The 24327-nt window shown below is 44.9% G+C and overlaps 4 protein-coding genes across 4 annotated transcripts; 2 read left to right on the forward strand and 2 right to left on the reverse strand.

Annotated features, from left to right (window-relative positions):
• Positions 1-791: 791 nt before the first annotated feature.
• Positions 792-9147, forward strand: zdhhc3a (zDHHC palmitoyltransferase 3a). Its single transcript, XM_080540734.1, has 7 exons — positions 792-931; positions 2112-2442; positions 2679-2803; positions 3504-3600; positions 3781-3862; positions 4642-4772; positions 8128-9147. Exons 2-7 carry the CDS (start codon positions 2143-2145, stop codon positions 8332-8334), a joined length of 942 nt encoding a protein of 313 aa, XP_080396860.1. The 5' UTR covers positions 792-931; positions 2112-2142; the 3' UTR covers positions 8335-9147.
• Positions 9148-9546: 399 nt separating this feature from the next.
• tmem42a (transmembrane protein 42a) lies at positions 9547-12180 on the reverse strand. The gene is made up of 3 exons (XM_080540736.1): positions 11948-12180; positions 10144-10290; positions 9547-9937 (listed from the first exon to the last, which is right to left on the reverse strand). The coding sequence occupies exons 1-3, from the start codon at positions 12110-12112 to the stop codon at positions 9794-9796; spliced, it is 456 nt and encodes a 151-aa protein (XP_080396862.1). The 5' UTR covers positions 12113-12180; the 3' UTR covers positions 9547-9793.
• A 123-nt stretch (positions 12181-12303) lies between these two features.
• On the forward strand, positions 12304-14236 carry kiaa1143 (KIAA1143 ortholog). Its single transcript, XM_080540735.1, has 3 exons — positions 12304-12476; positions 12942-13083; positions 13189-14236. The coding sequence occupies exons 1-3, from the start codon at positions 12369-12371 to the stop codon at positions 13515-13517; spliced, it is 579 nt and encodes a 192-aa protein (XP_080396861.1). The 5' UTR covers positions 12304-12368; the 3' UTR covers positions 13518-14236.
• Positions 14237-16433: 2197 nt separating this feature from the next.
• Positions 16434-23402, reverse strand: gpd1l (glycerol-3-phosphate dehydrogenase 1 like; the record flags this gene model as incomplete). Its single annotated transcript, XM_080540733.1, has 8 exons — positions 23350-23402; positions 21963-22140; positions 21660-21800; positions 18473-18611; positions 18155-18267; positions 17646-17882; positions 16740-16846; positions 16434-16530 (listed from the first exon to the last, which is right to left on the reverse strand). The coding sequence occupies exons 1-8, from the start codon at positions 23394-23396 to the stop codon at positions 16434-16436; spliced, it is 1059 nt and encodes a 352-aa protein (XP_080396859.1). The 5' UTR covers positions 23397-23402.
• Between the last annotated feature and the right edge of the window lie 925 nt (positions 23403-24327).

The raw sequence follows: 24327 nt of genomic DNA on the forward strand, positions 1-24327 counted from the left end.
ATTATTATCTCCTTATTAAAAAGAAGATTTTTTCTTTAGCAGATTAATGTTTTGGACAGTAGGCCTAGAATGTCACCCAAGCTAGTAGAAATTACAACAATTGTGCCCAACAACAATTCTATCCCTGAGTCCTCCCATTCCTTGTGGATAATGACCACTCTCTGTTGCAAATGAGTCCGGCGTGCTTGTCTTCCTGTAGTGTGCAATGACAGATGATTGTTGACATTTCTTAAAAATCTGTATGTATCTTAAAATGGATAATCAAATTGAATCATCATACATTAGTCTACTACATTTTATTTACAGAAATAACAAAAATACTGCCAGTCAGAGATAGAAACCCCTGTTGTATCATTGATACTGCTGTCTGACAGGGCCCTCTAGTGGTAACCACCGGATGTCCATCGGATTATCCCACAGCCTCAACAACGACTGAGCCAAACAATTCTGATCTGGAGAAAGTCTTAACGTGGCCTGAACCCCGTCGAACCCCGATTATTCCTGAACATTATACATAGTTAGACCAACGTTTCAGGTTGATGTTCTCCTGTTGCAATGCTAAGCCAGTTTAAGCCACACACACCTTCCTTCCGATCAAACAAATGCTGTCATGAGTAAACCTGATATACTGGATATTCGATCCAGATTCGATGAATGAACTTCAGCACTTCTTTTATGTGGAAAGGTGTGATTTTTTTTCGAGAATACGATTGGCTCTTTCATTCACCATTTCCTTAGACGTCATGACATGTTGTGACAGGGGTGTGTGGGAGAGCGAAGCCCCAAGAGAGAGGATGCTGCCTTACCACACACATCATGTCTGCTGCGTTATTGTCATAATCGTACAAGATTGAATCGTTGATCAGAAGACATCTCGAAGACCGATCGCTGCTCGCCGTGGAGGTCTCTCTGTCCGTGGATGTGAACACAGGTACGAAAACGAGCTACACGATGATACATCTCTGGCTAAGCTAGTTAGCGAGCTAAGCTAGCGGTGTTGGCATGAATGCAGATCAGAGAAACTAGTCAACTGTACTATTCAGTTCAGCACGTAAGTGTTCAGTTATGATCTAGCTGGCTAGCTAAACAGCTGGTAATGATGTCTAGCACTGTAGCTGGCTGAGTGATCACACGATGGTGGGGTTAGATAGAGCTGTAGATAGTGGGGGTCCTGACAGAGTGTGGGGTCTCACACAGTGAGGTACCCCGTTCTACTGGTCAGATCTGGGAGGCTGAGGATTTATCTGTCAGGTTCCATCACAGGAGTGTGTGTGTGTGTGTGTGTGTGTGTGTGTGTGTGTGTGTGTGTGTGTGTGTGTCACATGTTGGCATGAAGATGATGTCTATCTACCAAGGCGATCTAGCTGAACGCCCAGCCAGAAGCTGGGAGCTAGGAGTTAGGAGGCAGGAGCTAGGAGACAGGAGCTAGGAGTTAGGAGCTAGGAGCTAGGAGTTAGGAGACAGAAGCTAGGAGTTAGGAGGCAGGCGCTAGGAGACAGGAGCTAGGAGCTAGGAGGCAGGAGGTATATCCTGCCGTTAGTAAAGTAGACAATAGACATCATCATCATCATCATCAGGTACCCTGTCCTCTACTCGACATTGTCAGCAGACCTAACAGCGAGGAGGCCAGCAGACAGTCCCTCTGCACACAGAGCTGTCTGTGGTGGTACTGACCGAGTCAGACTGTCTGCAGCATGCAGGGATGTTGTGACATTGGGGGAGTGAGTGTGCTGTGGACTGTATGACTGGGTGTATTTGACCTTTATGAAGGAATAGCTAGCTGCTGACCGAACAGCACAACCCTTCATGTTTTCTCATGGATGATCGAAGCCCCACATGTGACCATCTATTTCTGACAGTCCACTGTGGTTCAGTGAACGACACACCGGTCACCTACAGTACTAAGGGGATAGGTGTTGTTTTTTTATCAAATGGATCTTCTCCCATCTTTCCTGAAAATCCTGAAAAACTATTTATATATTTTTTCACCCCGATTTAATAGAATGTCCCCTTAGTTTGATGTTGGTTTATCTGTAAATCAAATACAAGATCAAATGTATGTATTTATGCTGTCTGACCTCTTACTCCCCTCTTCCTCTGTCCTTCAACAGCATGCGGTGACTCTGAGGGGCGGTTGGCAAGATGAAGAGCCCGGTGCACAGATGCAGAGACGTGGAGAGGCAGGGGGGCTACCTGCAAGCGGAGAGCTGCCTCCCTCCCTCCAAGGACAGGTCCAACTCCATGTGGTTCATCCGGGACGCCTGCGGCATCGTGTGCGGGGTCATCACCTGGTTCCTGGTCTTCTACGCCGAGTTTGTGGTGCTCTTCGTCATGCTGTTACCATCCAAGAACCTGACCTACAGCATCGTGAACGGGACGGTGTTCAACAGCCTGGCCTTCCTCGCCCTCGCCTCCCACTTCCGGGCCATGTGCACCGACCCTGTGAGTGGACCAGTAACCCCCACACCTCACACATGTCATGTCAATGCTACTCTATGGCTAAATCTCACAGAGCCGGGTTAGGGTAACTTCTGATTACGGCGTATACTCCAGTAGCTGTAGAGCCAGGGTGGAGATGACTCTACAGCCGATAGGCAGACATCAGCAGGATTCTCTGTCATGCAGGCTGAGTCATTGTCACCTTGTTCCATCATGTCCTGCATATCGATCTGTCCTAGGGTGCTGTGCCAAAGGGGAACGCCACGAAGGAGTACATCGAGAGCCTCCAGCTGAAGCCGGGCCAAGTGGTTTATAAGTGTCCCAAATGCAGCAGCATCAAGCCCGACCGGGCACACCACTGCAGGTAGGGCGAGCCCCCCTCCGAGAGCGGTTGTGTCCCGTTTCACCTACGTTTTCCTGAAATTGGCATTTGTACTTGGAGTGTATACTCCCCCTGCATGGATGTAAAAAAAATAAATCTAATTAAAAATACAAATAAAAATTCTAATCTAAACATTTTTAAAATAATAATTAGTGTAAGATTGGAGGCTGGTGGAGGTAGATACGATTCCTCATTCCATCCCATGCATTACAATGAGCCCGTTCTCCTATGTCCTTGAATCATACAGTATGCTAATTAGGTCCATGTGGTGAAGTGGGCACGTGCACATGTTCAGATAAAAGGTGGATGCTTTGGATGCAGTATTTCTATCAGTCTAAGTGTAGTTTATTGGGGGTGACGACCTGAGATTTATGAGATTGCATATATGGCGTGCAGTTGACAGCTGTGATCAGATGGAGTGTAAATGGAGGGAAAAGGTCAGTATGATGGAGATGGAACGGTATTGGATGAGATAAGATGAAAGGTACTCATGTTCTAGAATGAGAATTCTCAACCCGACACGTCCCTCTGATTAGTCCATGTTTGATGTGTGTGTGCAGGATACCCCAGGGTTCTGGTAGCCTCCCAGCCGGGCTTCCTGCCATTCATCCCTTGTCAGTGTTTGATCCCCTGGCCTGTCCCTTCTCTCTCCCTCCATGTATTTTATTCTTTCCCCTGGAAGTGTTTGCAAACGCTGCATACGAAAGATGGACCACCATTGCCCCTGGGTCAACAACTGTGTCGGAGAGAGCAACCAGAAGTATTTTGTGCTTTTCACAGTACGTACCGTTCACATACATCTGTTACACACATGAATCGATGCACAAGCACCTACTACAGGATGATTTCTGTGGTTTGCTCAATAGCTGTTGGGTTATCAAGGATGATGAGTTTTGGATGACGTGATTTTTCTGAGTTGAGAAGGTCTGTAAGTGACTGTAAGCCTCCCCTCCTTCCAGATGTACATCGCACTCATCTCTCTCCACTCTCTGACGATGGTGGTCTTCCATTTCCTCTACTGCTTTGAAGACGACTGGACAAGTAAGTTACCTGCCTGCGTTACATGTGACCTGTCCATACGTTCCAAATATTAGTAGATGTGACATTACAGATATTATAACCATTCATCTCATGTGACGCTACTAAGTGGCCTACTATGTGGCCTCTGCCTCGAGTCAAGCCACAACCCTTTAGTCTGACATCCTTTCGGACATGTGTTATTCCTGCTAGTCTCCTGGCTCTGTGTAGCTCGCTGAAGGTCAGTTAGACCTGGTAACACAAAGTAAGTATGGGGAGGGGGGGGGGGGGGGTTGTCTTACTGTATTCATTACGTTGAGCTGTTTTGTGTCATGTTAATGAGTTACTACAGTAAACCTATATTGTTTGTATGTGGTTTATCTCTGCATATTGAGAATGCACATTCAATTTATGCTCATTCTCCTTTGCTGGAAAATACAACCTGTTTTTAGTGCCTTTATTTGAGCCACCTTTGTACTGTAATGTGGATGAAACACACCTTGTTGTATTTTCTGGGGGAAACGCCAATGGTAAAACCCACCCGTCAATCGAAGACACGGTATTCCCTTCAATCTCATCGCATCGTAATTGGTCCAGGCAGCTATCTGAGAATGAATGTGATGTACAATATGCTCTGAGCCAGAGATATGCATTGCTCGACGGGGAAGTGGTTTCGATTACAGTTGAAACCTGTCTTCTCTGTGAGCGATAGCTTTAACTGTGCTGTGCTGTGCCCCCCTCCAGTATAAACGTGTGTGTTCCTCATCCCTCCTCCTCCTCTCCCTCCCTCCCCCCAACCCCAGAGTGCAGTTCCTTCTCACCTCCAGCGACTGTCATCCTCCTCATCCTCCTGTGCTTTGAGGCCCTCCTCTTCCTCATCTTCACCTCTGTGATGTTCGGGACACAGGTCCATTCCATCTGTACCGATGAGACAGTAAGTGTCCTAGTGACCTTGGTCCTCTTCTCCCAACACCCTCTCACATCCCACCACTGCTGCTTTGGAGCTATGATGTTTAACCCTCCTACACGACTACTTCTACTACTACTACTACTACTACTCTAACTGTCTACAGCTCATCCCAAGCAAAGTCCCTTGCTTTAAGTGTAAATAGAAGTCTCTGCATTTAGTAGTCCTGAAAGGAAGCTTTGGTTAGTTACCTCCCAGTGATGGCTTTGTCATTAAACACTATGCTCTTAGAATGGTTCTCGTACAACGAAATCCAATCTTGGTAAGTATTGCTGTGGGTTTGGCATCCACTAACCTCGTATCCAGACTATAACCAGGCGGAAGTGTCTGAGAAGGAGATTAGGCGTCAGGGAGCGTATAAAGCATAAAACCTGTCTAGCCATGTATCAATCTGAGAATGAATCAGCATCGTGCTAGTACTATGATGTATAGTGACATCATTCAAATCATATAGAGCGTAGACAGCGGTTGTGTGTGTTGGTTTGTTTGTTCCATGTATGTTTGTACTGTATGTTTTCAACTGCCTAAAACCACACTAAACTAACTCTCCTTTCTTGTTCTGATTTTCTTTTTGTCTGCAACTTCAGGACACAGTTAGGGCAGAGTTGTATCATTTAATATGGTGCCTCACTACAGGGGTGGGAGGCCTGTTTAACAGATCTCTGTATCAGCGTACAGTGTATTGAGAATGGACTCCAGACCATGATCATTCAGTCATGGCTCTTGCTATTTTCTCAGAAAAGTGTTCCATTTAAAGAGATTGTCAAGATTGTCTTTGGTTTTTGACTAGAAATGAGATGGGAGGAGTAGTAGTGTGATAATCAGTTATTACTACTTGAATGCAGTCAGGGAAGAAGCCGCCTAGTTTGTGATTCGTTCACACTGAAGTTTGGTTGTCTCTTGTTTTCAGGGTATAGAGCAGTTGAAAAAGGAAGAGAGAAGATGGGCTAAAAAAACTAAGTGGATGAACATGAAGGCAGTTTTCGGACACCCCTTCTCGATATTATGGTTTAGCCCGTTCTCCAGGCCTGACCATGGGAAAGCAGACCCATCCCAGTATGTGGTCTGAGCTCATGAAGCAAGCCCCTTTTACCCCCACCTGGGTCAAACCAAACTCGAAGGGAGAGACAGAGGTGTGCTAACACCACCCCAACACCCCCCCTCCCCCCGCACTCTGACACCCCTGTGACAATGCTGAACATGATTGTAACCCCTAACCATGAACGGCTGTTTGTCTGCTTTTTGCATTGCCAAAATGTGTTATTTTCATGTTGCGGACGCTGAGGAAGTGGAGTTGCAGAGAAAAAGAACAACTTTTCAACCTGCCTGTTAACTCTGTGATACTGTATGTTGATTCTTCTATTTAAAACCATTTCTGTTTCTTTGAACAGAATCACTTTCCTCTTTGTTCGCCCCTCCCTTCCTGAATCCTCTTATCAGTCCAAACCTTCCCTTCCCTCTGATTCCTCTCTGATACATGACTAATGACAAAGCATAGGGAACGTCCCCTTCCACTACACAGCTGCCTGTTGGAGATCAGATTAAACCCAGAGCCATCGATACACATGGAGCCGTTTATCTACGGCTCGGGTTTGAGCCAGATGAGATTCAGGCCAGGGTTGTATGTCACAAAGCAGGATCATCAGCCGGCCCAGCATGCTATAATTCATTGTTTCTTTTTGTGCGTATGAAGAAAGTAGGATTGAGTCAGACCAAGCTCATATCTTAGATATTATATGATAGTTATCATTATTTATCTAGGAACAAGGAAATAAGAAGTTGTTTCAGAACATTCTTTAAAGGTGTCTTTCTGTTCCTCATCAGTCCTGCTTTGTGACATCAGGGTTTTGCTGTGTAGCTGATATGCTTTGTTGTGAAGGAGAATCTGGATAGATATATGCTATCTGTGTCTCTCTGCATGATCACATCACTACAGTAGTTTAGCCCACATGCTACAATGTTATCAAGGCTTTGGATGTTGTCAATTTGTGCCAAATTCAGCTAACATTTTAATCTCCAACACATGGGATTAAGAAAGTTCTAAAATTTGACTAAAGTTGCCAGATATTTTTGTTTGAATTAAACATAATATATGGTTGTGCAGGAGGAGGTGTGGAAAAATGAGGGACCTGGGGGGAAGTCTGATCCACCAAACCGATGTAAACCTGACGCAAAATCTTTTGTGAAGTAAAATATAAGATGTATCTTATCTACTTCAGTATCATGTTGTGTAACCTTTGTATGCTTCAGAAGAACTCGATCATGTTACTGTTCAGCAATGTGGTCATCATCCTATATGTGTTTACGTTATTGTATGTTGCTATACTTACTTTATTTGAATGAATGGTGAAGTTGAAGGGTAAGACTAACTGATGCTGCTTACAGTGTTGGTGCTGTGTCTTTCCGGTGAGTGGGCTATTGAAGATGTTTTTTTTGTTTTTTTGTTTTTTTTAAACTACAAATTCAAGTCTTTCTATATACTTTGGCAAAGAAAGAATAAACTTCCCAGTTGTCATTCTGTTCCTACAGTTTGTGTGAAATATGCAAAGCAGACGGACAAAGCTGTCCTATTTTCATGTGTTTTCTTAGCACCCGATTGTTGTTTGATTTCACTATAATGATTCGTATAAAGAGATTTAAACAAAAGGAGGCAATGCTGAAAATGCTTATGATTATTACTCTATCATGTCTCTTGTCATCATTATCAATTCTTATTATTCAGGTTACAGTTGTTGTGTGTCACTGTATCTGATCTTTTTATGCATTCCTATATCTTTTTCCACATTTTGCTTTTTGTTTTGGTTGGTAACTGAATGTGTCAAGTGCTTCTACTGAAGCTGTTAACTGTCTCTCTGTACTGAGTGTTGAGCTAGACTTGCTGCTTAGGTATGGGATGGAGGTAAGCTTACAAGTTGCAACGGAAATTCTAGTAGCAATTTCATCAATCATATCACATTTCAAGAGCATGCAGATCTAGAAGGCCAAAGTCGTCTCTCAAAAGCCCAAATAATTGTGTTCTTTTTCATTTATTTTTTTATTTGATTTATTACTGTATACACACTTAACCAAACATTATTGAAATTCTGTAAATAACAAAGCATGATGCATGTTCCTCTGCCTCCTGCCTCAGTTGGCCCATGTTACTAGTTGTAAAATATGGGATGCATGAACTGTCCACCGTTTTGTGTCTACTGTAGTTCACCAACACATGGGAAATTATAACACAAGTCAACATCATGTTTTGATGCTGTATGTGAGGTGAAAGGTTACCAGAAAGATAACGTCTGTCTCTCTGAAGCTCACCGTCTCCTCTTCCTTCCAGGGCATCGAGCGTCTGAAGAACGAGAAGGGTGCGTGGGAGAAGACTCCGTGCTGGGAGGCCATGAAACAGGCGTTCGGAGGGCCGTGCTCCCTCTCCTGGCTCAGCCCTTTCTCTGAGCTCAGCTGCAAGAAGGACCCGTCCACCCACGTCCTGGTGTTTCAGGGAGAGATCATCGAGGAGGACATCATAGAGATCCCACTCACCTAACGCTGTCTCTGACCACTGCTAACCCTGTTGGTTTGGACCAAAGCCTTAGATTCCAGAGAGGAGTTGACTGCTCATTCAACATGCTCATTCATTCTGAACCCGGAGTTTACACAAAAGCTCTGGAACTAACTAGGTGGGGCGGCTGTGGTTCAGGAGGTAGAGCCGGCGTCTAATGATCGCAAGGTCGGCGGTTAGATCCCTGGCTCCTCCTTGTCTACGTGTCGAGGTGTCCTTGGGCAAGACACTGAACCCCAATTTGCTCCCAATGAGAGGGCCGGCGCCTTGCATGGTAGCTTGCCGCCATTGGTGTGTGAATGTGTGTGAAGGGGTGAATGAGAGGCCATTGTAAAGCGTTTTGGAATAAGGCACTATATACAGTAAGTGCAGTCCATTTACCGTTTAACTACATACTGTAGTATTTCTGCTGCCCTTTCCTTTGAATTGATGTCTATTCTTCCTACTTAATGAGTGCCTTACCTGAAAACGTATTGCCCTTTTTCTGCAAGTTTATACAAATGAGGTTTTTAACTCTGTCATGTAAAAATAATATTCTCTGTACCTTTTTAAGTGTATCAGAAACACCTTTGTCTAATAAGTGTGCATTCCATGATTAATGTTAATGTAAAAAAAAATATCATCATTTTAAAATGATGATTGCTATATCATCATTGTCTAAATCTGCAATATGTTGCAAATAATGGGAATTCTACAACAGACTGTGCATGGTGGTGGAGTGGGGAGTTACAGAGCTACAGGATGGAAGTCTGCTGCTAGGGAGGACTTTGACAGCCATGTGGATGCTGCTGGATATAATGGAACCTTCGATCTTGTTTACATTGTTTTAATTAAAAGGGATGTTCTCAACAATGCTGGCTTTCTTTTGTGTGTTAATTGCATCGATAGGAACACATTGACTTCATCACAAAATAAGATAAGAGGTCAGGAAACCAGATATATTTTCTTATGATCAGTTAACTGCCATATTTACAACCCAAAGAAAATCATAGACCCTGACACATACAGTATGTTTTTAACCACAAATGAGACAATACATTTAAAGTAAAAAAGTTTATTTTAAACAAACTGATATTAATTTAATCTTACAGGACATTAAAATGTCAGAAATATAATATACATCTTAAGTGTTTCTTACACTTGGTTTGCATATAAGACACGTGTTGCAGTGGAAGTGATTAATGTGCACACAACCACCTCTATCCTGATCATCCTCTTTGTCAGTACGATTGTAGAGACTTATGTGCCGTGCCAGAACCCATTATACAAGTGTTTTCTTTGTGTGTGACCGCCATCAAAGTCAGTTGAGAACAGAAACCAATGTATTACTCATGTAAAATGAGTGTGTGAAGATTCCTTTCAACCAGAGAGCATCGGTTAAACAGTGAAATGACATGCTTGATGCAGTTTTGCCATTAACTGTCCTTTTCCACATGTAGGCAATTCACTCCTGCTTCTTGGCGTCACCTTGTTGAGGGGTTTGAGACGTCGATCCATGAAGAACCAGTAGTCCTGATAGGGTGAGTGAAATACCCACCCACCACAGCGCTGCATGTGTCTCGCCAAAGATAAGCTTCCCCAGGAATGCCTTAAAAAAAGCATGAAGTGGATGCTTAAAACAGGTTATCTGTAGTACACTTGGTACCTACTGCACATGCATTCACACTGATGATTCACAGCATTAAGGTCTCCATAAATGATATATTATTGTAATCTAACCCTTTTTAAAAATCATCATCAAGTGATTGGATGATAGCAAAGATCTGATTTGTTGAAACATTCAAGTGAACTCACAGAGGATACGAAGCTGGAGGCGGTGGTGGTCACAGTGGCCCGGGCAGAGGAGGAGGAGTGTCTCAGGGCCTTGGAGAAGAAGGTCCACATCACAGCGTTGCAGGTGACCAGCAAGCCTCCACACAGCAGCCGCAGAGGGATGTGAAGCTAGAACACAAGAAGGTCTGGTATAAATGCTCTGTGTTCACACACACTTTTATTTTTTTTTCGCTCTCCCTCTCCCTCTGCTTTTTTTGTTTGCTCTACACTGCACTGCCTCTTCAGAAGCAAAATGGATTTGTTAAGCTGGTCCCTGAATGCAACTGATAACCTATTTTCCACGAGGAAAGCTGGTTCGGGGGAACCTCTCTGCCCAGACGGAACTTTTGCCGCAGGTTACATCAGAGATGCCTGGGACAACTGGCGTCTCGTTTGCTTGGCAGTCATGTCGATTGAGGACGTGGAAGATGTTTTCATTTTCGGATTTATGATAGTTGGACACATTGGACTCGGTTTGAGTGCTGCCATGATCTATCGGAAAATTAAAAAGATGGGAGCAGTGATTAGCGAACTGCGCGAACTGCCCCTCTTGATCAAAGAACTGGGGAGAGTGGCTGGTATGCACGGCGCTGCGCTTACGGATCTGAACCGTAGGGTTCTTGATCTGGATCGCAAGGTGGACAATCTTGCTGCTCTCCGAATTGGCGAATGACAGGAGACCCCAAATTTTCGAGAGGATTGATTCTATGGAATGCTGTTTTTCCTCGCAGTGAACCCATTCACCTGATTATGGCTCAAAAGCTCCCCCATGCCCTGAAGCCTCCATGCAGCGTGCCAACCCCCCCCCTCCCCCCCCCCTCTCTGGTGAACTTTGTGCCGCCTTCTGGGGCAGTGCTCAAGGCCGTTGTCCATGGCGACACTGATTGCTGCTCTACGAAGACGGGTCGGACTGACCCAGAACATCCTCCCTCCCCCCGCCCATGCCACCTACCCCCCCCACTCCTCCCTCCCCCCGCCCATGCCACCTACCACCCCACTCCTCCCTCCCCCCGCCCATGCCACCTACCCCCCCCACTCCTCCCTCCCCCCGCCCATGCCACCTACCCCCCCCACTCCTCCCTCCCCCCGCCCATGCCACCTACCCCCCCCACTCCTCCCTCCCCCCGCCCATGCCACCTACCCCCCCACTCCTCCCTCCCCCCACCCATGCCACCTACCCTCCCCACTCCTCCCTCCCCCGCCTATGCCACCTACCCCCCCCACTCCTCCCTCCCCCCGCCCATGCCACCTACCCCCCCCACTCCTCCCTCCCCCCGCCCATGCCACCTACCCCCCCCACTCCTCCCTCCCCCCGCCCATGCCACCTACCCCCCCCACTCCTCCCTCCCCCCGCCCATGCCACCTACCCCCGCCACTCCTCCCTCCCCCCGCCCATGCCACCTACCCCCCCACTCCTCCCTCCCCCCGCCCATGCCACCCCCCCCTCCCTTCTCTACAGTATTCTGTGGACATTATGGCTGCCTGCACTGTCTGCACTGCTGTCTGTCCTGTGTTGTTTTGTTTGCATTGCATTTGTTTAGAAAAGTAGAAATGCTCTTACTGTAACGCCGAATCAAATTCCTATATGTGTATGCTTAATGTGTATGTATAATGGCAATAAACGTTATCTCATCTCATCTCATCTCATCTCTCTCACACACACACACACACACACACACACACAAACACACACACACACACACACACACACACACACACACACACACACACACACACACACAAATAGGCAGTCTACATGGCTGAATAGATCCATCTTTGCTCTTACCCATTCACAAGGAGATGTCTCATCTTGCTCCACCCGAGCCCAGGCTGTCAGACCTGTCTCACACATCTCTCTGATGTAGCCCGCGCCCAGAGACAGTTTCGCTGACGAGGAGGCGACAGCTCCAAGGAAGCCGGCTAATAATGCATAAAATGTACCCGAAATCATATTAAAAGAGTAGAAAAAAAGAGCGTCTAATGGAACTATTTACATTTTGGCGTGACTACTTCCTTCCAATCGAGTCCTCTTCTGTCATCAATGATTCAACCAATCAGATTAATTCCTTTGAGTTTCCTTGAGGCGACGCGTTGTGATGACGATTGGCTCCCCCGGCGACGCATTATGATGACGATCGGCTCCTGGCTCAAACCCAAGACAGACTCGTCTCGCCGTTGTTAGTGGGTGTTTTCGCTGTATAATTACAATGAATAAGAAAAGTAACGTATCATGGGTCGCGCCAGCCGAACCGGCCTTTTTAAAGAAATTCAAGAGTGATGTTGGCTTCAAGGAAGGACCCACAGTGGACACCAAGGTACCTGCTAGCAGCTAGCTAGCTGACATGGCTAGTGAGCTAATAACGTTCGAGCCCTGAGTGACAGACTGAGGATGTGATAGTGGCCAGATAACGAGATGCTTGGAGATAAACGTCCAGTGTTGCACACCTGCAATACCTATGTTAGATGTGGTGTTAAGCGACAGTTTTGCAACAATTTAATTTCAGTAATATGACTCGTGGCCTAAATACCTTCATGAGAGAGAACAACTGTGGTCAATCAAACAATAGGGAGTAGGGACCTGTGCTTTCATGTGTGTTGTTGTCATAGGAGACCTTTGAAACAAATGATGCAGACCTAAATGGCTAGAAATCATGTTTAAAAAAAGTAATGCTGAAGGTCATCCCTTGAGCACTTACACATATAGCATAGACATTGCTATTGGATATGAAATGCATGGAATGCAAAAAATGACTGGTGGCATTAATGTCTTCATGTTTCAGCGTCTAGAGATGCCAACCTTGGATGATGACAGTGGGAGTGATCGTGAAGACGAGTTGCCACAAGTTGTCGTCCTTAAAAAAGGAGATTTAAGCGCTGATGAAGTTCAAAAGATAAAAGGAGGTGAAAAAAGCACTGAAAAAGGTAATGTTGTTGTCAATGTTATACTCAATAAACAATCCAACTAGAAACTCTGTATCTGTGGTCCTGGTTAAATGTGTTGACCTGCTCTCTTCTGCTGCCTTACAGAGGATGAGACTCCCGCTGACGGCAAGATTGTGTTCAAGAAGCCTTCGAAGCGCTCCTCTGACAAGTACAAGGGCATCACTGCCAGCTCCAGCAAGAAGAAGAAGACTGACGATGGGGATGAAGAGAAGACCGAGAAGAGTAATGGGGACGGAGAGAAAAAGGAAAAGAGTAATGGAGACGGAGAGAAAAAGGAAAAGAGTAATGGAGACGGAGAGAAAAAGGAAAAGAGTAATGGAGATGGAGAGAAAAAAGAAAAGTCTGGAAAGAAAGTGAAAAAAAACAACAGTCTTCTCTCTTTTGGAGGTGATGATGATGAAGAGGAGGACTAATCTAAAAGGGAATCCAGATGAGTGGCCTGTCGTCGTGTATAACAGAGCTGATGCTTTACTGTTGTTGGATCGCACTGTGGACAAAAGGACATTTATGTTGCCCCACTATACTTGGCAAAGGTCCTTACACATCACAGGTCATCCACTTTGAACTGGCATCTGGGATTTGGATTTTTAATGATTGGGACAAACCCCTTCACATACCTAGTCACAGTCCTCTAAATTAGAAGCATGATGTTCCTCTTTGTGAACTGTAAGAATAAGAGATGTCTTGTGACTGTTGTCTGTGGACCTACTGTATTGTCCGGAAATCATGTTGTTGTTTTTTCGGAAATCATGTTTTTGTTCCATCCTTGCCCACCCAGTGGACGTTTTACACAGACAATGAGGGGGTGGAACTCAATGTGCTACTATAAACCTGTGACATGCCAACGTTAAATATCTGACATTTGGTCAGAAAAATGGTCTAGTCTGGATTCTGGAACTTTTAATGAATACTTTTTTTTGTATACGTGTAGGCCTACATTCAATAATTTATTGGATGTACAATTTGGCTTCGACAATGGAGCTTTAAAATGTTTAAGTTAAACAATACATTTTCGTTTATGCCATTATGTTGGATTCTACTGTGTGATTGTGTTGTATGTATTTTCCTAAATCATGGTTTTAGCTTAAAAAAAAGTAGTTTAAAATGTAACAGTTTCTGTGTAAAATTATTAAAGGACATGAAACACATATGTATTTTGTATGTATTTTGTTAGTGCTGACATGTTATGTAAAATTGGCACTGATATCGTTTGCTTCATGTCCATGAATTTGTATTTATTGTTGTACAAGGTGTGATAGCGTTCAACCCTCTGTCTGTATGAGCTACTAGATAACACACATCGTGCTACTCCACATATAGGGCTATATTTTAACAGCATGAAAAACAACTGTCATCTGGTGGTGCTGGCAGTGGCACTATGGGGTGTGTGTGAAATATGAGTGCTATTTTCAAGGCTGTAATTTTCAGCTCACCTGATGGCACTATTATCATGAACTTGCCGCTATTACTGCTATTCCATCCGCAGGCTGAAAATCGAGTCCATACTCTGGCAGGTGTTTTGTGATAATGTTATTTTATATGCTACAGTATGTGTGTTTCATATGTTAAATGCATTAACACTAGTTGCAACATGCGAGAGAGCAGTCAGTAAACACTTAGAGGAGAGACACCACATTTTATTCCAACAGAAACAATGCGACTTACAAATGTACACCTTTCAAGGAAATGCAACCCTTCAAAAAACAAGTGACAGAGAACCAGGACGGCTTTGAGGATCTGTGTTAATGATGTTCAGAAACTAAATGAAAGGTAATGTTGTTATCAAGTAACCTTCACTTACTACACCACTACAATCTTTGACTGTAACATATTATTGAAAACTGAAATTATCTCTACTGTATGCTGGTCAGTACAGTACTCCCTAATAATCGAATGTTATTGTTACACACAGGAAATGACATGGCCAACTGAAAGCTTTAGAAAGTGCTTTAGAAAAACAAATACACATTTCATATTCGAATACAATATACTGTAACTGATAATACAATGTATTCATTCAAATGATACTGAGGGTACACCTGACTTAAGCAATAGTCTTTATTCAGGTATTCACTGAATAGGATTCATTATGGTCATGAGTTAATCAACTTTTTTCGATTGGTAAAAGGGGGTGGCATAAATACAAATTAAAAAAGATTAATTTATTATTCACCAGCTGGCCTCTGAAGATTTAAAGGCATCTTCACATTTCTTAGGTGTTCATAGTCCACAACCATAAGACTGACCTAACTAAAAACATATATATGAAAAATAAAAGTAAACAATTGTAATTGTTTGTTGTAATAAAAAGGGAAAATACACTATAAAACCACTGCCAGGATGAGGCACGATACATCTTGGCCCTTTCTGTAAAAGAACAATGTAGCAAAAACACTACTGCCATTAACAAATCTGTTAATCTGTTCATATGAATGAGGCGAGGATTGCATTTTCATTTACCAAGAGGACACTTATTCCCTTTGTGAAAACGAATTATCATTACTGGAATGCGATGAGATTGAGATGTACTGTAAGGTAATATCATAAAACATGTTGCTATCAGGAAAATGTAGTTATCAGGAATATGGCTGTTCATCAAAAAGGTGATAATGTCCTACATTTCCGAACGACGATTGTCCTTTGCCAGGGTGCTAAAAATACAGATGCAAAAGTGCATTGAAGCTGGTGTCCATAGATGGGGCCACATTTGAGACCCAATGGCTAATAAGATCAGAGGTCATTTGAAAAGAGGTCAGAGGTACAACATTGTTGATGTGCAATTTAAGACATATTACATGGTGGTAGACACAGAACGTGGTATAAACCCATTATTAGTTTATGAGATAGGTGATGAGAAAAACTATGAAACTATTAAACTATGAATGGCAGTTAACTTATAAGAGTTATGATAGTGCTGAGATATTGTTGCTGCAAAAATAATGGTATAAAGATTTCTGTAAACAGTACAGGACTTGAATCACTACTGTATTAGTGAGGTGGCAATACCCCACAAGGGGGCAGTATTGTACTGGACACGAGAGGAGACTGGAAAACCCCCCAAATGACAGCTGCAAACATCGAATGAATCTCAACAGCAAGATATTCTCACAACATTGTGTCACCACTTTACCAACAATATCTCAGAACTATCATAACATCCCATTCATTTGGTTGGGACATCAAATGGTACATATGGCCGGGTGTGTGAAGAGGAGAGTGCAGCTCCTTCAATAGACGGACACACTTGAGAGGCAGTGGGGAGCCTCTGGAGAAGAGGAGGCAGAGCTCTGGAGGGCAGCATTTGCAGGTGGAGGAGGTCACATGACCACTCACATGTGCTCCGGGTGGCTCTGGAGGCAGGAGATCATCTTCTCTACCGGCTTCCCCTCGAAACAGATCTGATACACTGCTGTGAAAAGCGGGAACCTGGGGAAAATCACAACACAACAAACAGTGTCGATGACAATAAAGTGATTGCAGTGAATCGAATGAATTCTGGAGACACAGCTCACACAGAATATATAGTTATCTACACACCCAAACTTGACTGTAACACACACATCAAGTCCAGCATAATTGAATCTCTCCAAAAAACCACACACACACACACACACACACACACACACACAACTTACTTGTCCACCAGGCCCTTCTGTTCAAGAATGTGAAAGACTTCAGCTGAGGTAGCAGGTCCTTGAAGCTTCTGTCCATTCAGCATCTCCTTCTCGAGGTCTTCAATACTCTGGAGGGAGAGGGAAGTAGATTACAGTGCAAATCTTGTTTTTCAATGTTAGTTCGAAAGGATTTTGTTCAAAGCAGTTTATATGCAGGCCTCAGCAAGTACCTTAAAAGCCCTTTCCAGTGTATCATGGTGCTTTAAGATGTATAATCAAGGCTAGATCACTCACTCGTCACTGTGAATCCACCAGGAGGTTAAAGCACACTGCTATACCTTTGTGTACAAATCATTGATAAGGCAACTTCTTTTGTATCTCTGGTCCTCATTGACCAAATCAGTCGCTCAAGATAGTCTTCGCTCACAGTCACTGCTGTGGTTATCTGGTCCTAGAGCTGAGACACAATGCCACGTCATCCTGGAACACTTCAAAAGATTTAAAAATAAGAGAAGCTCTTGTTCTTGATAGCTGGTCTCAATCGTCAAATGTATTGGTAGTTTGTAACACTTTCTTCTCTTTCTGTGTATTAGTATCTTTGTGACATTTATACACTGGTACCTCCCTGCTTTGCCTTCTTGCCAAGTCGCCCTCTCAAAAGAGGTTTCTCAGCTCAATAGGTCTTGCTTAGTATTGAAAGTGGCCAAGTAAATGTCTTACTGATACAATGACACAGCCAACATTGTTTTTCTGAATGGTGAATTTGGTCAGGGGTTATGTACCGGTATAACTTATAAAAAAAAGAGAATATATATACATATATAGCTCTCTGTATGTATATATAAAAAAAAACACAACAGCAGTCTCTCCAAGTATTTTGTCACCGACCAGCAGTGAGACACAACCCGTCTTCCTGTTCGTCCTTACCTTCCCTGTCTTGGCGAAGGCCTCGGCCACCCGTCGGTTGCGTCCGCCGTAGCAGGTGGTGATGAGGTCGGCCACGCCGCAGCTCTCCAGGAAGGTGTCGGAGGACACGGTGCCGTCTTTACTGAAGAGCTTAGCGAAGGCGATCATCTCCATCAGACCCAGCCTGATCACCGCCGCCTTGGTGTTGTCACCACACTGCAGGCCATCACAGAACCCCGCTCCCACTGCCACGATGTTCTAGTCAACGAGGAGAAGAACATCGAAACATCTCACTGGAGAACATCAGTACCACTGGCTCGGTTGGAAGAGCATAGCTCTCTCTACTAGTGAACTAAATCTGGGATCTTGTCCTGGGATCCTGTACGCCAACAATGTACTGTCGCTTTGGAAAAAAAGCTTTCCAGGCTGAAGAACATTCATCATCATAATATGATCACATAGAATGTTTTACCAAGTCGTTACCGCCAGCACAGATGCACAGATGGTGGCTGGCGGAGGGGGTTACACACCTTCAGGGCTCCACACAGCTCCACCGTGTCTGCGTCATCCACCACCGTGATGCGGAAGTTCGGGGTCTGCAGCAACTCCTTGAAGAGGAGGCCGTTCTCCAGGATCTTACTGCCTGCAAAGCAGCACTGTTCACATCAAAGACATCAAAGACCTATCCACTGTGTAAGCCAGACCCACCCCGCGCTCTCATTAGCTGTCGACTCTGGATCGTACAGTAAAGCGTACTGTAAATAAACGTATTCAGATCATAACCCTCTTGAATTTCATAGGTGTTTTTTCAAGCATGTCTCTGTGAGTAAGTACAAGGACTCTCTCACCAATGGTGGTTTCACAGAACTTCTCCGCTGCCACCTCGTTGGCGATGTTAGCGCCCATCAGGACGCTGACGTCAATGCCCATCTTCTCCCTGATGATGTCAGAGATGAGCTTGAGGCCCTCTGGTCCCTCATCTATTCCCTGTGGAAACAATGAATACATTAATCAGCTTGCAACCCGATGATATACTGTGTGCATGCGTGTGCGTGCGTGTGTATGTTGCGTATGCATCCGGTGTCAAATACACAAATACAAAGGTCAACGCTCACAAGCAAATGTTTTTCAGCTTGACAACCGGTTATGTCCCCACGGCAACACTTCAGCTCACACAAGACCAGCTTATCATTTAGAAGTAAGTGTATGTGTGTGTGTGGGGGGGATTGGACATACTGTCCAGAGAGGGCTACAATTACGGAAGGAAAAAAAGTGAGACTGGAGAAAAGAGACATTCCTCTCTCTGTCTTCCTGCTGACGTGGACTGAATCTGGGCCAGGAGCACAGAGAGAGACGGGGGGGGGCACATGAGGCCTGCAAACATCACTCCTGAAATATTCAAACATCAAACATCATCATCATCAGCCAGACACGGGAGCTTAGCTGCTCTGGGAGAGCGAGACAGAACCAGCTGGTGTCAGGACGCAGGCCAGACACGCCCTGCTGTGAGCACCGTGTCCTAGGCACACTGAGTAAAACTAAGTAACACACACAGAAATTGAAAAAAAATAAACGAAATTCAAGCCTGCCATATAGACACTGTAACTGTACCCGGATAAACAAGAGCTATAAACAAGCCAAACACTCGTAAAGACGCCCCTCACACTCCGTTCACAGAGACAATAGGAGATAGAAGACAGAATAGCCCAAATCACCACGAAGCCCTGGCTATCCTCTTTCAAAAACGAGGGTCAAAGTAGCAATTAGGTTTAAAAGCTTCACCGATACAGTAAGAATCCTATGGCTCGGAAACCCAAACAAATCTCTCTTTACACACCACCAGTCCAGAGGTTTTAATCTGTTCTTTTAACCTTGCTAGAGCTGCTTGGCTTTCACCTCCCTAAGCACACGTGCCCCTGGACACACACACACACACACACACACACACACACACACGCACGCACGCACGCACGCACGCACGCACGCACGCACGCACGCACGCACGCACGCACGCACGCACGCACGCACTGACACACACAAACAGTATTCATTAACCTGTTACCATTCCTGTATAATTAGCCTAAAACACCTATCCAATGTATACCCAAAGTAAATTGAAAGCTGTTCTTGAATCATTTGGAGTAAATGCATGGGGTTGGTCTCCTTTTGAAGGTAACACTCTGAAGTTTGTTCCCCAACAGTAAGAATGACTAAGTGGCACTGGCATTGAGAAATGCAAGTTTGAACACACTGAAGTAAAAGTTTTTTTTTTTTTTTTTGCAATGTACGCAAACCGTTGTTGTCAGAATGTTATCGATCTATGGTCAACTATAAGGCTTCATTGATGAGTTTTTATCAAATTTGTCAATGTATTGTGTTTGTCGGTGGTCTGACAGCGACGTTGATTGTGCCTGCTGTTGTGATTGTATCTTGAGATGGATTATATGGCTCGAAGCGCAAGAATCATAGCTTTGAGAGGATGTAACGCATGACTACCTAAGTAAACATAGGAACATGTAGGAAGCGTGTACAAATTGGGCAAGACAATTTGCACATGGTGCTGGGGCCTGCCGGTGGGCCGTCGAATTCTTAACAGGCTACAGCTCTCTGTTGTCATGGATATGATATTAGCTGGGTCTGGTTCTGTATGGCTCTTTGAAATAATGGCGAGTGAGCAGTGGCCATCACATCACATTAGACTGGCGTTACATAACAGTTTTTTTTTTATTAAAGGGGCTTAATTCTCAGACACACCAGGACCTCGGGTCTCTTATACAACGAGACACCCATATGCTCAGCTGAGGCTGAGGCTGAGACCAAAGGGACCATCCAGACAGACACTTTGTCTTTTCTCTATATATAGATCCTCTCTCTGGAGTTAAGTAAGTTAAGGGCCTGGAGGTATAGACCCATTCATGTGGCAGCTACAACATGGGAGGCACAGTTGTTTTAGCAACACAGCCAATTTATTCATGTCATGTTTAGTCTCACATTTAGGTATTATGCCAAGCATAACAAGGGCTGCTGAAATTCATTACATGGGGCAGTCCAGTGGGATAACTTTTTTTTATTTTTTATTTAACCTTTATTTAACCAGGCAAACATGTAAGAACAAATTCTTATTTGCAAATGCAGCCTGACCAAAAAGCAATGGCTCTTTGGGGGGGAAGCTAGAAATAAAACAAGGTTAAGTAATACAATAGACAATAAAACAATAAAACAATAAAACAATAAAACACTGGCAAATACAGATGTATAAAAATATTAACAGTCAGAGAGAGGGGAGAGAGACGGAGGAGGTAGGGGTGAGGAAGAGCGGAGGTGAGGGATAGCGGGGGTAGTGGAGCAGGGGTACTTAAAATGAGGCAGTGATGGGTTATGGGATGGGTGAGAGACGGTGATCAACAGGTGCATTGATCGACTATGGTTCGCTGCAGGATTTGTTTGAAAGCAGTGAGTGAGGTGAGGGCGGTGAGTTTGAGGGTGTTTTGTAAGGTGTTCCAGTCGTGTGCTGCAGCGAACCGGAAAGCGCTGCGCCCGACTACGGTACGGGCTTTGGGGATGGTGAGTCGGACAAGATCACTGGATCTTAAAACGATGACGGGGCGGTGAGAGAGGTGCAGAAGGGATGAGAGGTAGAAAGGTGTTTTGCAAAGTATGGATTTGTAGATAATATGAAGCCAGTGACAGAGCCGTCTGCTGTGAAGAGATGTCCAGTCTACAAGGGTGTACAGAACACAGTGGTGAGTTGTGAAAGGCGCACTAGTGGCAAAACGAATGGATAACTAACCCCCTCCCAGCCAAAACGGCAATAACGCCCAAGGTGAGATCATGGCTGCACCTGCCTGTGGGATTTCCCTACTGTGGACCACTGAAGTCCTGGGGGGTATTCCATCAACGTCGCTAAAGGAAAATCTAGGCTTATTTTGATATGTGATATCAAGATGATATCAGATGATACTGTGCAGTATGGACTGTTGTTGTTGTTGTTGATGATGCTGAGAACACTGAGGGGGTGATGGAGCTCCACAGTACCTTAATCAGGGTGATTCCTCTGGCCTGAGAGGACACACAGCCCACCATCTCGTCACACAGCCTCCTGATGAACTGGTGTGGAACCACAAACACCAACAGGTCCGCCCCCTCAGCGGCATCCCGGAGCTCAGGCACAGCCACCTACACACACATGGACAGGGAGACATCGGGAGGAACAAAAGGCTTTGGCTCAGTAACAGCAAAGAATGACCGTCCAATAAACAAAACTAAACAGCACAGGTTTCAAGCTAATTTCAGTCTTTTCTGTGGGGTCGGTCATTCCTTCTCAATCTGTCCTCTTACCACATTCTCAGGCAGTTTGTAGCCAGGGAGGTACTTCACGTTCTCATGGTCTGTGTTGATGATGTCAGTGAGTTTCCTGCCATTGACGTTCTCCTCAAACACCCACATCTTGACTGTGGTGGCAAAGTGCTGGAGAGTCTGAGCATTTCCTCCAATTATTCTTGCAATGGCTGAACCCCTGTAGAGAAGAAACATTTGTTCCTTTAGCAAATTATTCTCTATTAATCGCACTGTATTTTATCTTTGTACGCCATACCAGTCCCCTGGTACATCATTATCATCATCATTGTAAAGTGCTAAGAATTTTGGAATGGATGAACTTTATTGTAATATTCTGTCTCGCCTAGAACTTCTAGGACAGAATATCACAAGTTCATCCATTCCAAAAAGAAGATGCTCTACTACTATTTTAACGTAGCCCTTCATTTGCAGGGCGCCTAGTATCCAATGCATAGTAGACTACTTTCAACATAATTGGATTAAAAACGCACGTTGCTCACATGATAAGTAGGTAACTCAACTGAGCTCACTTCCTAGCCGCCTATGTTTTGGACCTTGATAATAGGCAACATTGTGCAAGGCACACCCTGCAGCATCAACAGAAACAGACATGAGGGACTACTGCTTCAAGAGCTGCTAGCTAATATGCCTCAGTGTATCAGCCTACATTCAGGTAGGTTAGCTAGCCCAGAGGGAGATGCACCCTAGCCCAGAGGGAGATGCACCCTAGCCCAGAGGGAGATGCACCCTAGCCCAGAGGGAGATGCACCCAGCCCAGAGGGAGATGCACCCTAGCCCAGAGGGAGATGCACCCTAGCCCAGAGGGAGATGCACCCTAGCCCAGAGGGAGATGCACCCTTCCCAGGGGGAGATGCACCCAGCCCAGAGGGAGATGCACCCTTCCCAGAGGAAGATGCACCCTAGCCCAGAGGGAGATGCACCCTTCCCAGGGGGAGATGCACCCAGCCCAGAGGGAGATGCACCCTAGCCCAGAGGGAGATGCACCCTTCCCAGAGGGAGATGCACCCTAGCCCAGAGGGAGATGCACCCAGCCCAGAGGGAGATGCACCCTAGCCCAGAGGGAGATGCACCCAGCCCAGAGGGAGATGCACCCTAGCCCAGAGGGAGATGCACCCTTCCCAGAGGGAGATGCACCCAGCCCAGAGGGAGATGCACCCTAGCCCAGAGGGAGATGCACCCTAGCCCAGAGGGAGATGCACCCTAGCCCAGAGGGAGATGCACCCTAGCCCAGAGGGAGATGCACTCTTCCCAGAGGGAGATGCACCCAGCCCAGAGGGAGATGCACCCTAGCCCAGAGGGAGATGCACCCTTCCCAGATCGCATGCAAGGGGATGCCTCATGATGGGCAGAAGTGAGAAGAACTCACCAGTTTCCTGAGCCGACAATGCACACTTTCAAAGGCAAGGCGGCCATCGCAGATGTTTCCCCAATGCTGCTATGGACGAAACTGTTCTAAATGTATTGCTTTCAAATATGTAAACAGCTGATAGTGGAGCTAAATGACAGGGGGTATGGAGAGTTGGTGATAGAAGGAACAAGAGCGAACGCCACACGAAGGGTGCGTTCGTAAAATACGCTCTGTAAATCTGATCAGCACTCACGGAATGCCTCTTGTCCAATCAAATTACTTGGTCGCTCTATGACGTTGAACCCAGTGTGCGCTTTGGCGCTCTCAGAGCGATTTTACGAACAGACCCTAGACTACTGTCAAATGACATCGTCACAGTTGACGCTAAAGGATGCTGGGAGTTGTAGTTTATTTCCGTTACTTGTTACAGAGTAAGAAATGATCTGTTGGGTGCAACAGTGATGGAACAATGTGTTACACAATTTGCCAGGCGTTATGTTACAGCTAACCTGTATTATATTGACCAGACTTCAAGTCACAAGTAAGAAACACATTTGTTGCAAATGTGCACCTATCATAGATATTTGATGATAACTCACTATACTGTAAATGAACTATACTTTTACAGTACACTCATGCATTTTAATGTGGCAATGCTGCATAGTGCATAGTTTATATTTATGGAAGCATAATTATAGTAGACTTAATTCAAATGCTAATGCAATATGAGATTGCAATTGCATGTTCCACTTGTGCATGCATTCTTTCAGACAATATTCAAATTCAAATGCAATTCTAATGATTTGCATTTTCATTTTCATGTACCTGATCCTGATGTGCACTATATAGGGCCTACTATCAAATAGGTCTGTACACTGTAGCTACAAGTCTGTCCTGGTTGGCGGAGAAGTCAGAGGGAGTGACCATCCCGGGATTTCCAATCGCTTAGAAAAACGCAAGGACGTCACTGCCACCACCACCACCACCGCAGCGAGG

This window comes from Nansenia antarctica (genome assembly GCF_963989245.1).
Source record: "Nansenia antarctica genome assembly, chromosome: 10".
Classification (NCBI taxonomy): Eukaryota; Metazoa; Chordata; class Actinopteri; order Argentiniformes; family Microstomatidae; genus Nansenia; species Nansenia antarctica.

Excerpts from the sequence above, each read along its gene's own strand:
- tmem42a (XM_080540736.1), bottom strand. The coding sequence starts at position 12,112 with ATGATTTCGGGTACATTTTATGCATTATTAGCCGGCTTCCTTGGAGCT. Across the intron at positions 10,291-11,947 it reads AGACATCTCCTTGTGAATGG|CTTCACATCCCTCTGCGGCT; the intron begins GTAAGAGCAAAG and ends CTTGTGTTCTAG. Across the intron at positions 9,938-10,143 it reads CCTCCAGCTTCGTATCCTCT|GCATTCCTGGGGAAGCTTAT; the intron begins GTGAGTTCACTT and ends GCTTTTTTTAAG.
- kiaa1143 (XM_080540735.1), top strand. The coding sequence starts at position 12,369 with ATGAATAAGAAAAGTAACGTATCATGGGTCGCGCCAGCCGAACCGGCC. Across the intron at positions 12,477-12,941 it reads GACCCACAGTGGACACCAAG|CGTCTAGAGATGCCAACCTT; the intron begins GTACCTGCTAGC and ends TTCATGTTTCAG. Across the intron at positions 13,084-13,188 it reads TGAAAAAAGCACTGAAAAAG|AGGATGAGACTCCCGCTGAC; the intron begins GTAATGTTGTTG and ends GCTGCCTTACAG.
- zdhhc3a (XM_080540734.1), top strand. The coding sequence starts at position 2,143 with ATGAAGAGCCCGGTGCACAGATGCAGAGACGTGGAGAGGCAGGGGGGC. Across the intron at positions 2,443-2,678 it reads GGGCCATGTGCACCGACCCT|GGTGCTGTGCCAAAGGGGAA; the intron begins GTGAGTGGACCA and ends GATCTGTCCTAG. Across the intron at positions 2,804-3,503 it reads GACCGGGCACACCACTGCAG|TGTTTGCAAACGCTGCATAC; the intron begins GTAGGGCGAGCC and ends TTCCCCTGGAAG.